Source organism: Festucalex cinctus, chromosome 13 (genome assembly GCF_051991245.1).
Source record: "Festucalex cinctus isolate MCC-2025b chromosome 13, RoL_Fcin_1.0, whole genome shotgun sequence".
NCBI lineage: Eukaryota > Metazoa > Chordata > Actinopteri > Syngnathiformes > Syngnathidae > Festucalex > Festucalex cinctus.
Window position 1 is genome coordinate 1,654,503 of NC_135423.1, and position 12,159 is coordinate 1,666,661.

Genomic DNA, 12,159 nt, shown 5'->3' on the forward strand with positions numbered 1-12,159 from the left:
ATCACAAAGTGATTGGATGCTCATCTTAAATCTTAGTAATGCCACACAGTATTATTACCATATCATTGCTATGAGATTGGTTTAATCTCCATTGGGAAAATAAAGAAACAATATTCAAATTCAGGTGAGAAAAAACAACAACATATCTGTCTTGATCATTTTTTTTAAACTATATTGAGGCTGTTTAGAAATGGTGACACTATTACATTTGTGAATTCCCCCAAAATTTTTATTTTAATTGAAGCAAGTCAATTTAAGAGGATTTTTGTTTGTTTTATTTAATCTGATCGTTTCCACAAGGCCATACAAATTAGTCTCCTCATGTTACTGTGTTTATTGTCACAATCTGTCAAGTTGACAGTAAATTGAGACTGTCAAGATTTGATTACTGTGCGTCATATGTTGTGTTTAGGCCATACAGTAATTAGGTTATGCACAAACATCCCCCCCCCCCCACCTGATCCCTATCTAAAGTACATCGCTGTCAGTGTTTTCATCTCCTCGTGTCTGTCCTTTTTTTTTTTTTCCCGCGGTGCTAATCGTTTATGCTCTCTTAACCTTCCATTTAGGTATGATCTGGAACATAATAATTATATAAACTTGCATGATTATCATTGCTGTATGCACTTGATTGGTGAAAGCTTTGACATGTTTTATGCAAGGAAACACAACAAACTAGCGAAAACCTGGGTGCAAAGAAAACTTCGGGGAAATTGAAGTCATCAGGTCAAAGACTGAAGCCTAAACTTTTTTTTGCTCACCAGCTACCGTGGTAAAGTGAGTGATGAACTTAACCGCCACTGATAAATAGGGATGTAACGATAAGGGCAATATCGTGATATTAAAACTGCCACAATATCGTCGCCGTCATGTTCACAATATTTAAAAGGAACACATTTGTTAAAAAAAAAAAAAAAAGTCAGGTTGATTTCCATTTGTGCAGTTCTAACACCCTCTAGTGGCTAGTTTATTAGTGTAATTTCATTTTAATTAGGGATGTTTTGGCCTTCTATGTTTCAAACCTATGCTAATTGTCAGACGAAGGGGAACCTAATTTGCTTGTGAAGCCATCAATGTGTGCTTGCATTGGCAAGTAAGTGCCTCAATATTGTTATTAGAGATTGTAGGTGCTTTATACGCATTGTTGTTATGTACAAAAGCACAATATTGTGCTTTTTTTTTTAGTATGAGCTCTTTTTTTTTGACAATATTGTGATCTTTCTAACCCCCCCACAATATTGTGATAATTATTGTATCGTGATCTTCTATCGTGATAATATCGTATCGTGATGTTTGGATATCGTTACATCCCTAAAGTTAAGCCACATTAGCCAGCTTGGCGGATGTTAATGTCAAGGCCTGTATATGAAACAGGAGTAGTCTATGAGTCAGATAAACGATGTCAGGTGGTCATATTGATATATATATATTTTTTTATCTCAAGACCAAAAAAAAAAAAAAAAATGTAAATTTTCATTTGGCATTGTCTTATTTAGATGGTGAAGCTTAATGGCATCTTTTTTTCCATTTGACCTATTTTAGACACGGAGACTTTGGTCAATGGGAATCACCAGGCCAGTCCAGCACAGTCTTCCCAAGAAATTGGCGAAAGAGTCCAGTCTGAGCACAGTGCAATTGTAAGCTCTATCGAAAAGGACCTCCAGGACATTATGGACTCCTTAGTCATGGATGACCCTGAACCTTGCTCCTCTGAAGACAAAAAGCCGCCTGGGGGCCAACCACTTCCCCATTCACCCCTGTTACCCATGGTCAATGGTGGGGGCAGGTATTTGCTGTCCCCTGCAACGAGTCCCGGGGCCATGTCGGTGGGATCCAGCTACGAAAATACATCTCCGCCCTTTTCTCCGCTCTCTTCCCCTTCAGCAGCCAGCAGCGGTAGCTTTACTAGCCCATCCCCAGGTGGGGCACCCCAGGACCCGATTTCTTCTCTACCGCCAGTGCCTGCGCGCTCCTCGAGCTACAACTTCACCAGCCATTCGCAACTTGTTTCCCAGCCGCGGACCAACCTACCTAACTTTAATGGTGGCGTCGTCGCTCAGAAGGTTCAAGAGAGCCCCAGGTTGCAAAGGAAGATCGCCGGGGAGGCCCCTCCAAGCCCGAAGACAAGTCGTAGAGGATTATGCCAAGATGGATCAGAGAGTCCCAGACAGACTCCGCTTTTGTCTTCAAACGAATCTCTCAGTAGCAGAAATATGCCAAGCAGCCCTGGTTTCAATCCCAAGTTCCCAACGTGTTCTTCTATGAGGACCAAGACAACCACAGTGCTTCACGAAAGGCCTGCGAGCCCTTTTCGGGAGCAGGCAAACATAACCGATCGCGCCATCACCTCAAGCCCGTCCAGGCAACTTTCCCAACCCACGAAGGCCTACCAGCCTCCCCTCGATCCTGTTGTCCACATCATTCAAGGTTCACCGTGCCAGCAGCCGCCAGAAAGCCCTCGCATGGCGAGGCGAAACGTCGAGCTGAATATGAGAGAACTTCCGCCCATAAGTCCCTCCATTGCTCGTCGAGGCGTCCCGGTACTTCCAGGGGCACTTCCAGGAAGTGCAATCCTAAAGACCCCCGAGAGCCCCTCAGGTGCGGGCAAGCTGGTCAACGAGAGTCCCAGGCTTCATCGCAAGACCGGAACCGCAACTGCGGATTTGACCGGGGGCTGGGGAATGCGAGCCCGGAGTCCCTCGCCCACGTCTCTGATGATGGAAAGTGGGAAAGGCGGCTTCGGCAACTCGCTCTCGTCTGCATACAGTCTGGGTTCTCTGCCTGGCTCGTCGCCCATGTCCAGTCCCAGAAGCAAGCGGAAGGTATCGACGGGGCGATCGGGGATGAGGGAGAGGAAGAACAGCATCTCGGAAATCAGCGACAACGAGGATGAGCTGTTGGAATACCATCGGCGACAGAGGGAGGAGCGACTTCGCGAGCAGGAGATGGAGAGGCTGGTGAGTACAAAACGAAAGAAAAAAGTCAGGAATCGGGCATGATCGTTTTAGATTTAATCAGCACAAAAATCAAACTAGACAAAATAGATTTTCTTTTTCAAAATGGTTCCCCCAGTGTTATCAACTATAAGGACAATCACATTCATTACACCATGGTTGACTAATTGGATTAGGTTATTTGTTTTCAGTCTAATCTTCATTTGAAACTAATAATCTGTTTTGTAAGGCACAGTTGATTAACTGGTATTGAATTGTTAAATAGGCGGCACGGTGTTCGAGTGGTTAGCACGCCCGCCTCCCAGTTCTGAGGACTCGGGTTCGAGTCCAGGCTCCGGCCTTCCTGGGTGGAGTTTGCATGTTCTCCCCGTGCCTGTGTGGGTCTTCTCCGGGTACTCCGGTCTCCTCCCACATTCCAAAGACATGCATGGCGGGTTAATTGGGCGCTCCGAATTGTCCCGTCGGTGTGCTTGTGAGTGTGGATGGTTGTTTGTCTCTGTGTGCCCTGCGATTGGCTGGCAACCAGTCCAGGGTGTGCCCCGCCTACCGCCCAGAACCAGCTGGGATAGGCACCAGCACCCCGCGGCCCTTGTGAGGTGTAAGTAGTGAAGAAAATGGATGGATGCATGGACGGAATTGTTAAATAGGATGTTATTTATTATTTTATTCGGACATCTTGTCTTGATCTCCTGCAAAGGAAATTTCATTGCTTGCAGGTAACAAAAGTGGATGAGCCAAAAGTTTAGTCATGTCTGTCACTTGGCTGACATGCAGCCTCGGGCTTCAGCATGCCAGCACGATCCCATAGAAACCACATTGTTTGTTGTTTCCTAAGATTTGCAAAAGGGGAGAGAAGGGTTGGTAGACATCTTGAACTTTACTCCTGATGAAATAAAACGGCAACAATTGACTGTTTTTATTTGCGTGAAGGTGATTGTGCAGAATCACTGCCTTCGTGACGGCAGTCTGTGATGGTGCGGATGTGAGCGCCAACTGTGAATGCTTGTCAGTCTTTATAAAGGGCCCCGTGATTGACTGGCGACTAGGCCAGGGTGTCGTCTGCCTTTCGCCCCAAGTCAACAACGTTGGCAAAATTGAAGGAAGTACAGTTCGTTAAAAAAAAAAAAAAGTAAATGGGAATTTGTCATGGAAAGAAATTACATAAATCTTAAGTTCGGCTTAAGTTTCTCTGTGAGTGTAGAATCAAGATTTTTCAGCAGCATGTTTTGTTATTATATTGTTGTACTGTAACACAGACACTCGCAGCTCTTTGAGAAACCGGCGCTTGGAGCCGCGGGGCCCGTAATTAGTCACAGTTGATTCACTGTCATGAGAGATTTTTATTTATTTTTTTCTCGCCCCAGAGCGTTTACATTGAAGTCGTTTCACACAGACCCGCGACTGCCTACACAACTGATTACAAAAAACAAGTTTGATGAGAGTTTCATTTAGGGAAAAAAAAGGAGTTATTGTTATTGCGAAATCGGTGTGAGTACACAGCTCTGAGGCAGCAGGACTGCAGGGGGCGCTGATTAATTAAAAAGGATGCGCTGACGAGCTGCATCTGTGGCGACTTTTTGAAATATTTAAGAAGACCTTTAAAGCAGGGGTGTCCAAACTTTTTCATTTGAGGGCCACATACAGAAAATCAGAAGGACCACATAATGTTATGAAGAGAAATTGTGTTTAGTCCTAAAAATTGTACAAATAATTTATTTGTGCTTTTGTATATATTGAGAAATGCTGCAGTATATAAACCATTTTATTTGTAATATGGCAGTAGGGTTATTATAGTTTTGGAATTTTTCATTTTAGTTAGTTTTTATTAGTTTTCAGGGTGGTTCTGTTTTTATTAGTTTTAGTTCTTTCATAAATGCTTAGTTTTAGTTTAATTTTAGTAAGTTTCAGTTTTAGTATTGTTATTTTTTTTTATGTGTATTACTTGTGCGTAAACATAAATAATAATTTATTATTAGAAAGTCTTGTTTGGTCCAAAATGAGCAAACATATTATTATTTTTTATTTGTCTTAATATTTTCAAATGTTTAAACATTTGCTTGCTTTGAACAAAAACATAAATAATCGTTTTGAATAATCGTGATTTCAGTTATTACCACAATAATCGTGATTATTATTTTTTCCATAATCGAGCAGATTGAATTGAAAAATATATTGTGGTGTGGCTAAATGGAATTCAGACCTTTTATCACCGTCTTGCACCACGATTCTCGTCTCTTTGCTGATTTGCCAGTCCAGTGCGACGTCACAAACGATGGCACCCATGAAGATTAGCAGACCAAATATACCTCCCGGCCGGACGCTCTCAGACAGAACATGACGCAACGCATTTGCGGCCCATTCCGGAACACAACCAAATATATCGACGCTCGTGTTGCACACTGAACCTGGCACCCCCAAGATAAATATATCGATAACCTTTTGTATGAAACCTCTCACTGAGGAGAAAAGCTTTTTTTGGTGGTCGCAATGAGCATTTTTCAAATATGTTCTGTCGAGACCTTTCCTGTTGAAAACAAAAACAGTTAATTAGTTCATTTCAATTTTGCTATTTAATAGTTATTGTCCAATTTGTCTCATAAGCAACTTGTTTTTGTTCAAGTTTCACGTGTTTGTGTTTGGTTGGAATTGCTGCACAAGTACTGGAGTGACTGCACAAGCTGCTCTTTGGGAATCTCTCCTCTAGAGGGCATCATCTGCCTGCTGACATACTTGCCAGACATGACTTTGCTACATCTACACCAGGGGTGTCCACATTTCTTTCATTTGAGGACCACATCCAAAAAATCCGAAGGACGCAAGGGCCACATAAGGTTATGAAGAGAAAAATTTGACAAATAATTTATTTGTGCCTTTGCATATTTAGAAAAATGCTACAGTATATAAACCAATTTATTTGCAATATGGCAGTAGGGTTATTATAGTTTGGGAATTTTTCTTTTTAGTTAGTTTTTATTAGTTTTCAGGGTGGTTCTGTTAGTTTTTATTAGTTTAGTTCTTTAACAAAATGCTTAGTTTTAGTTTAGTTTGTTAGTTTCAGTATTAGTATTATTATTATTATTTTTTTTTTAAATGTGTATGACTTGTGCACAATATTTAAAAAACAGCATGTGAGCGACATCATCTTTTGGTGCTTTTCTATTGGCTGCTGCTCGATGACGTCACTTCTGTGTGACATACTTTCAAACGTCATTATTCCGGTTGATATCAAAATAAATCAAATATATAAATGAATTTGTACTGATTTTTTTTTTTTTTTCTGTGTGCAAAGCGCGGCTTGCTCAGTGCAAACAAAACCCCTACACCACCGAGCGAATGCTCCCTGTGCACACTCTGCCAATAATTAGGGCGCCACTGGCCCCTGGTGTAGTGGAGGTGCAATTGCACTTTATAGTAGGACAGTAAAAAAAAAATCAAAATCAAAAATCAAAAGCATGTTCCCCGAGGTCAAACGCACCCTTGATGGAGCCTCGCGATACGTATCGCCTTGAAGATCAAGTATCGGGATACATACATATCGCGATACGTATCGAATCGTGACCCCTGAATCGTGATACGTGTCGTATCGTGAGGTTGGAGGCAATACCCAGCCGGAGTAAATATTGCAATATTAAAAAATAATAAAATGCAATATTTAAATGTGTTTATGTCCTGAAATTATTGCCGCAATCTCATCGAGATTCTAGCATGGTTGTAAACATCATTCCTCGTTACATAAAAACCGCATTCCCCAATTGAATGTTTTAGTTTTTATTACTCACGGTGCTCTTAAAAAAGTAGTAATGTATTGCACGTGCTTTATTCTCCCTTCCCAGTCTGGTACTCTTATGACCCACAAGGAGCATGTGGTTTTATGTCTGTAGCAGGTATGAATTCTCCTTCCATGATGCATGGTTATTAGGATCAAGTTTCTTGAAAAAAAAAAAAAAAATTATATTTGAGCTTGGGAATCGGACAGCCGTGTGGAATTGTCCAGGTGTGATGTGTCGGCGGTGTTTCAATCGGGCCGTCAAACTAACGCAACTCTCCTAACTCGCCATTAGTGGACCTTGTTCGCGTCAGGCTTGCAAAGTGCGGATATGAATATTTAATCTTCTAATTTCATGTTTACAGCAAATTGTTTAACTTGCAAGCTGATGCAACCGAATGCACATCTTACCAACTTGCAACTGGAGCGCCGGAACAATAATCAAGCAGTAAGGCTGCATATTTCCCAAAAGGTGTTTAGGGAATTGAAAAGAAAAAAAAAAGAAAAAAACAACTCTGGTACAGTCTTTAATCATTGTCTTTGATCCTTCCTGCCATCTAACGTGTGCGACGTGGTGACTGGAAGCAAGATTCCGTTTGAGGTCTCAGCTGTTTAACTCATTAGCTCCCAAAAACATATAAATATGTTCTATTTTAAATGTTTTAAGTGTCCCAAAGACGTATTTATACGTTTTTACGTTGTTTTTTTTTAAGTTTTTTTTTTATGATGTAGTGGCTGAGGCAGTGCTAGTAATTACAAAAACTAGGGCTGGGAATCTTTGACTGTCTCGCGATTCGATTCGATTACAATTTTTGGGTCTACGATTCGATTTTCGATTCTCGATTCAAACGATTTTCGATTCAAAATGATTTGATTGACAAATGATTTCTGCTTCCATTTACAGATATGCACATTGTCATGATCGACTCCAGTCTGCTTTGCAAGACAAAATGACAAATAGAGACATTAAAGTGTCTTTTTTTTTTTTTTTTTAAACATTTATTACTTTTGTATTGTAAGTGCCTTTTTCCACAAAAACAGCATGTGGGCTACAACTGCCTTTTCCCCTTCTTCTTCATTTCAAATTTAAATAAAATCGATTTTTGGATATTATTAATATCGATTCGATTCGATTGATGAATGAACATCTCGATTCTTTTATGAATCGATTTTTTTGGCACAACCCTAACAAAAACGACCAGCAGATGGCAGCAAAGTATAAGAAACAAACCGGGGCCATGTTAAAACAAGCTGATTTCCCCATAGTTCTAAGCCAAAATCTGAATATTGATAAAACTTAACTATATTCTAATGCTAATTGCTGCACAACGGAAACAGACAGGAACATATATTTTTTCCTAGATAAAAGAAGAGACTCTAATCTTTCTTTTTGGTAGGTGCCATGTTTTTATAGCAATAGAGCACAATATTCTGTGGGCCTTGCAAAATCAGTCCAAATCCAGGAAAACACTTGAGTGAAAATGGCTGGGAGTGAATGAGTTAAATGGCAACCGCCCTCAAGGGGAGCAGCGTCTCCATGGTTTTATCCCGACATCAGTGCCAGAGACATCTTTCAGGAGGACCAGCAGCTTATGATCCAGAGGGGTTGCCTGCCACCAGAGAGGCTGCCTGTCTGACTTTGATGCTTGTGTGCTGTAAAAAGAGGGGGAAGAGGGCGGGGACGGTGGAAGCACTGTTACAAGATTAAATAAAATGTCTCTTGTCTGGCTCATCCTCCACTGGGAACACCTCATGTCGAACCCCCGAGGATCAGGGCGCGATCACGAGTGGGATTTGTTATGCAGATAGCAAATGTCGATCTGCCTGCAGATGTATAAAAACAAGACTGCGTTGAACGTCGCCTGTCTGCTCTGGATGCGCCGTGCACGGGGAATTTGCCGAAGCGTTTGGCACAAGTGTTTAGCTGTACAATTACAAAGTACTGTAACCGGTCTGATGAAAGGTACACAGATGGGGGATTGCCGTGGGTGCTCAGGGAAGAGAAAACGTGAATGGTGCAAGACAAAACAGGAGACTCGCTCTCAGGGGAGATAAGGCGCTAAAAGAAGCAGATGCTAACAGTTGTGAATATGGGAGTGGAAAAGACTAAATGAGACCACCCTTGTTTGTTTGTTTGTTTGTTTGACATTATTTCAATACATAAATAAAATGACAACAATCAAGAAGAAAAGAAAATCAAAGAAAACATACAATTGTAAAGAAAACAATCGTATATTCGAAAAGGAGTGAGTAGTAAAACTTATTTACTCCCACCCCTTCTCCTGAAGTGAATGACATAACTTCCGTCCTCCTACATACACAGAATACATAAACACACACCCATAAGTTATGACCTAATTTACCAGATAAACAGTTCCACCTTTAAATCTACTGCTTCAAACATCCAAAAAGAAAACCATAAAACTAACCAAAACAAAGAAATAGCAAACAAACAAGCAGCAAACAATTGTAACCATCATATTGGAGTTCTTATTCAACAACTGTTGAATATTCTGTGGTAGTAAATTATATTTTGCTTTAAACATTATTTGTGCTGTTTGATACTGTACCATGTCATGAAACTTAAGTAATTGAGACTTTAGAAGTAATATGTTTGTATGATCCTGATAGCCATCTTTGTGAATAATCCGGAATGCTCTTTTCTGTAGGATATTTATTGAATGTAGTGAGGTTTTGTAATTATTGCCCCAAACTTCAGCAACAGTACTGCAAATAAGGAGAGACGAACGAACAGTACAGTGTGTGGAGGGATTTACTGTCTAACACCCTCTTCGCTTATTATTTATTATTGCAATGTTTCTCAAAATTTTCCTCTGTAAAACTACCTTATCGTGTCTAAAACCTTTTATCTGCTGTTCTTCCTCGGCCGCAGGAGAGACAGCGACTGGAGACAATCCTAAATCTCTGTGCCGAGTACAACAAAGGCGAGAGCACCAGCCCGGACCCGCTCAGCTGTGGCAAGACGACTTTCCCAGGGGCCTTTTCCGATTGCGCGTCCATCGACGGCGTCCTCGGCGGACCGTCGACCTCGGCCGCTTTGCGTCTGGCGCAGAGGCAGAGGGAGAGCGATGAGGAGAACCTGAAGGAGGAGTGCAGTAGCACAGAGAGCACTCATCAGGAGGTGAGGACGTCTCTGGCTCCGTGCACAGCGTCGCCACTGCTCAACGGAGATCAGGTCAGAGGGATTGCTTGGCTCGCCGAATGGCCGGCATGCCGCAGCACAACCCAGCATGTGCGGAAATGATCCCTGGCTTTACTGAATCCGGAAACTCGCGATACGTATCTTTTACTGAATCCCAAAATGCTAATCTGATTTATTGATTGTGGATTCTCTGATATTACATGCAAAGCTTGACGATTGCTTGATCGTGCGTTGGTTATGTTCAATTATTGCAGTGCTTCTCAATTATTTTGTCATGCCCCCCCCCCCAGTAAGAAGAAAACATCTCCCCCCAGCGACTATAAACAGTATGATTTGTCTATAAAATTGTTATAAGCACACCTCTGCATAACACTGTATCCTTAATAATGTAAAAGAGTATAAAAAAAGAAAGAAAAATGGACCAACTTACAACAAGGAATAGCTTTATTAACTGTAATAGAAAAGATTTAAAGTGCATCTGAAATTCAAAAATAAAATTAAATCCTTAATTAAACTATAAACATTTTTTGACTAACTATGTCAAACCATATGATACAGAAAAATAAAATTACATAAAATCAATAAATAGCAATGCATTCAAACTGATCACCAACATGAACTCAGGAGCACAATATTAAACAAAGAACAAAAAAAAAAAACACTTTAACCTGCAAAACAAAAATATAAAATAATTTGTGCAGATTTATTTATTTTTTGCTGTGTGCAAAACGTGCAGGCTCAGTGCAAACAAAACCCCTACACCACCGAGCAAACGCACCCTGTGCACACTCTGCCAATAATGAGTGCGGCACTGCCCCCAAATGTAGTGGAGGTGCAATTGCACTTTATTCTAGGACAGTAAAAAATAAAAAAGCATGTTCCCCGAGATAGGTCAGCTTTTGAAAACATTGAAGGCTCTTTAGGTGCGCCTTATAGTGAGGAAAATAGGGTATCTTCTGTGTTTAATCAAAATAAAACCGAACCAATACCATGGTACAACATCAGTCCACATTTTTTTTAATCACTATACGAATACGAAGTAGGAAGTAAACACCAATCACTACTTAATAAACAGTGAGCGGGGGGGAAAAAAATGCTAAAAAAAAAAAAAATCACTAGTGACAGCACTAAATCAAAGCATAATGAGATATTGTCCCCTCTTCCGTGCAGCATGAGGATGTGTCCAGTTCAGATGGAACGGAGCTGGGTTACCTGGAAGAGGAACGGGTCCGCGTTCTGGCGCGGCTTGACGATCTCAAAACTCGGCTGACGGAGCTGGAGCAACAATACCAAGAGTCCAAACAAGAGGTAGTTTGAAGCGAGCACTAACAAGAAGTCATGAACTCGAAATCCATGTGTTAACATACGTTGAATTATCCAAAAAATGTCTTGGTAGGAATAGGATGATGTATTAGTCATTGTTATTATTATAAAGCTTTTTTAAATTAGAGATGTGTCTGAAATCTTTACCCATTTTGTGTTGAATACGCATTAGCTGTGCACTGGATATAAAAAGTCACCATGGTAACTCGGAATTAAAAAAAAAAAAAAAAGAAAAAGAAAAAGGTTCTCCGCCGAGTCAGATCGAGTCGCATCTTTTGATACCTCATTTGTGCCGGTACGTTCAACGGTTTGGGCCGTAATTTTTTCTGAAGAATTGCGCTATAATAAACGCCAGCTCTGTTTTCTAGGATAGTAACATGTGCCTGCTTTGCTCCGCAGCAGTCACATAATAATGTAACTTTATTATTTATACTCTAGGCTGAGATGGAGCGTGCCTTGCTGCAGGGAGAGAGGCAGGCGGAACTCGAGCAAATCGAGGCGGAGACGGACATCATCAGTCAGCTGCAGCGCAAGCTGGACGAGCTGGAAATTGCCATTCAGCAGGAGAAAGACAAGGTGCCGATCATCTCACGACGATACTTTTTCTGCTTGTGGGAAAGGAGAAAACACACACTCAACCTGTGCTTTTCTTATGTTGCATAAACCGACACTCGCTTGTTGGTTCAGCACTGTTGACATCATTGTATTACATGTTGCAAGCATCTCTGAGGGATTTTGAGTTTTTGCTCGCATGACTTTGAGACTGATCAGTTTCTCTGATTTTAACTCTGCTGCCTCATTGACATCTATTAACGCCCTCTAAATCAGGGGTGTCAAACTCATGTTAGCATGGAGGAAAATATATTACCAAGTGGGCCGCATCGGTACAATAACGGGATATAACTTAAAAACGATTGCCGTCAATTATACATAGATTTTCGCTATTTGTGTGC

At 41.1% G+C, this 12,159-nt stretch overlaps 1 protein-coding gene across 7 annotated transcripts in view; it reads left to right on the forward strand.

Annotated features, from left to right (window-relative positions):
- The window catches only part of phldb1b (pleckstrin homology-like domain, family B, member 1b), a 70,082-nt gene that overhangs the window by 37,799 nt on the left and 20,124 nt on the right, over positions 1 to 12,159 (forward strand). For 4 of the 7 annotated variants that reach the window (XM_077540560.1, XM_077540561.1, XM_077540562.1 and 1 more), the window contains 4 exons: positions 1,543 to 2,957; positions 9,614 to 9,916; positions 11,054 to 11,191; positions 11,645 to 11,782. In XM_077540560.1, the coding sequence (XP_077396686.1) occupies positions 1,543 to 2,957; positions 9,614 to 9,916; positions 11,054 to 11,191; positions 11,645 to 11,782 (1,994 nt within the window). The remainder of the gene's footprint in view (positions 1 to 1,542; positions 2,958 to 9,613; positions 9,917 to 11,053; positions 11,192 to 11,644; positions 11,783 to 12,159) is intronic. The other 3 variants (XM_077540564.1, XM_077540565.1, XM_077540566.1) reach the window with 1 other exon arrangement.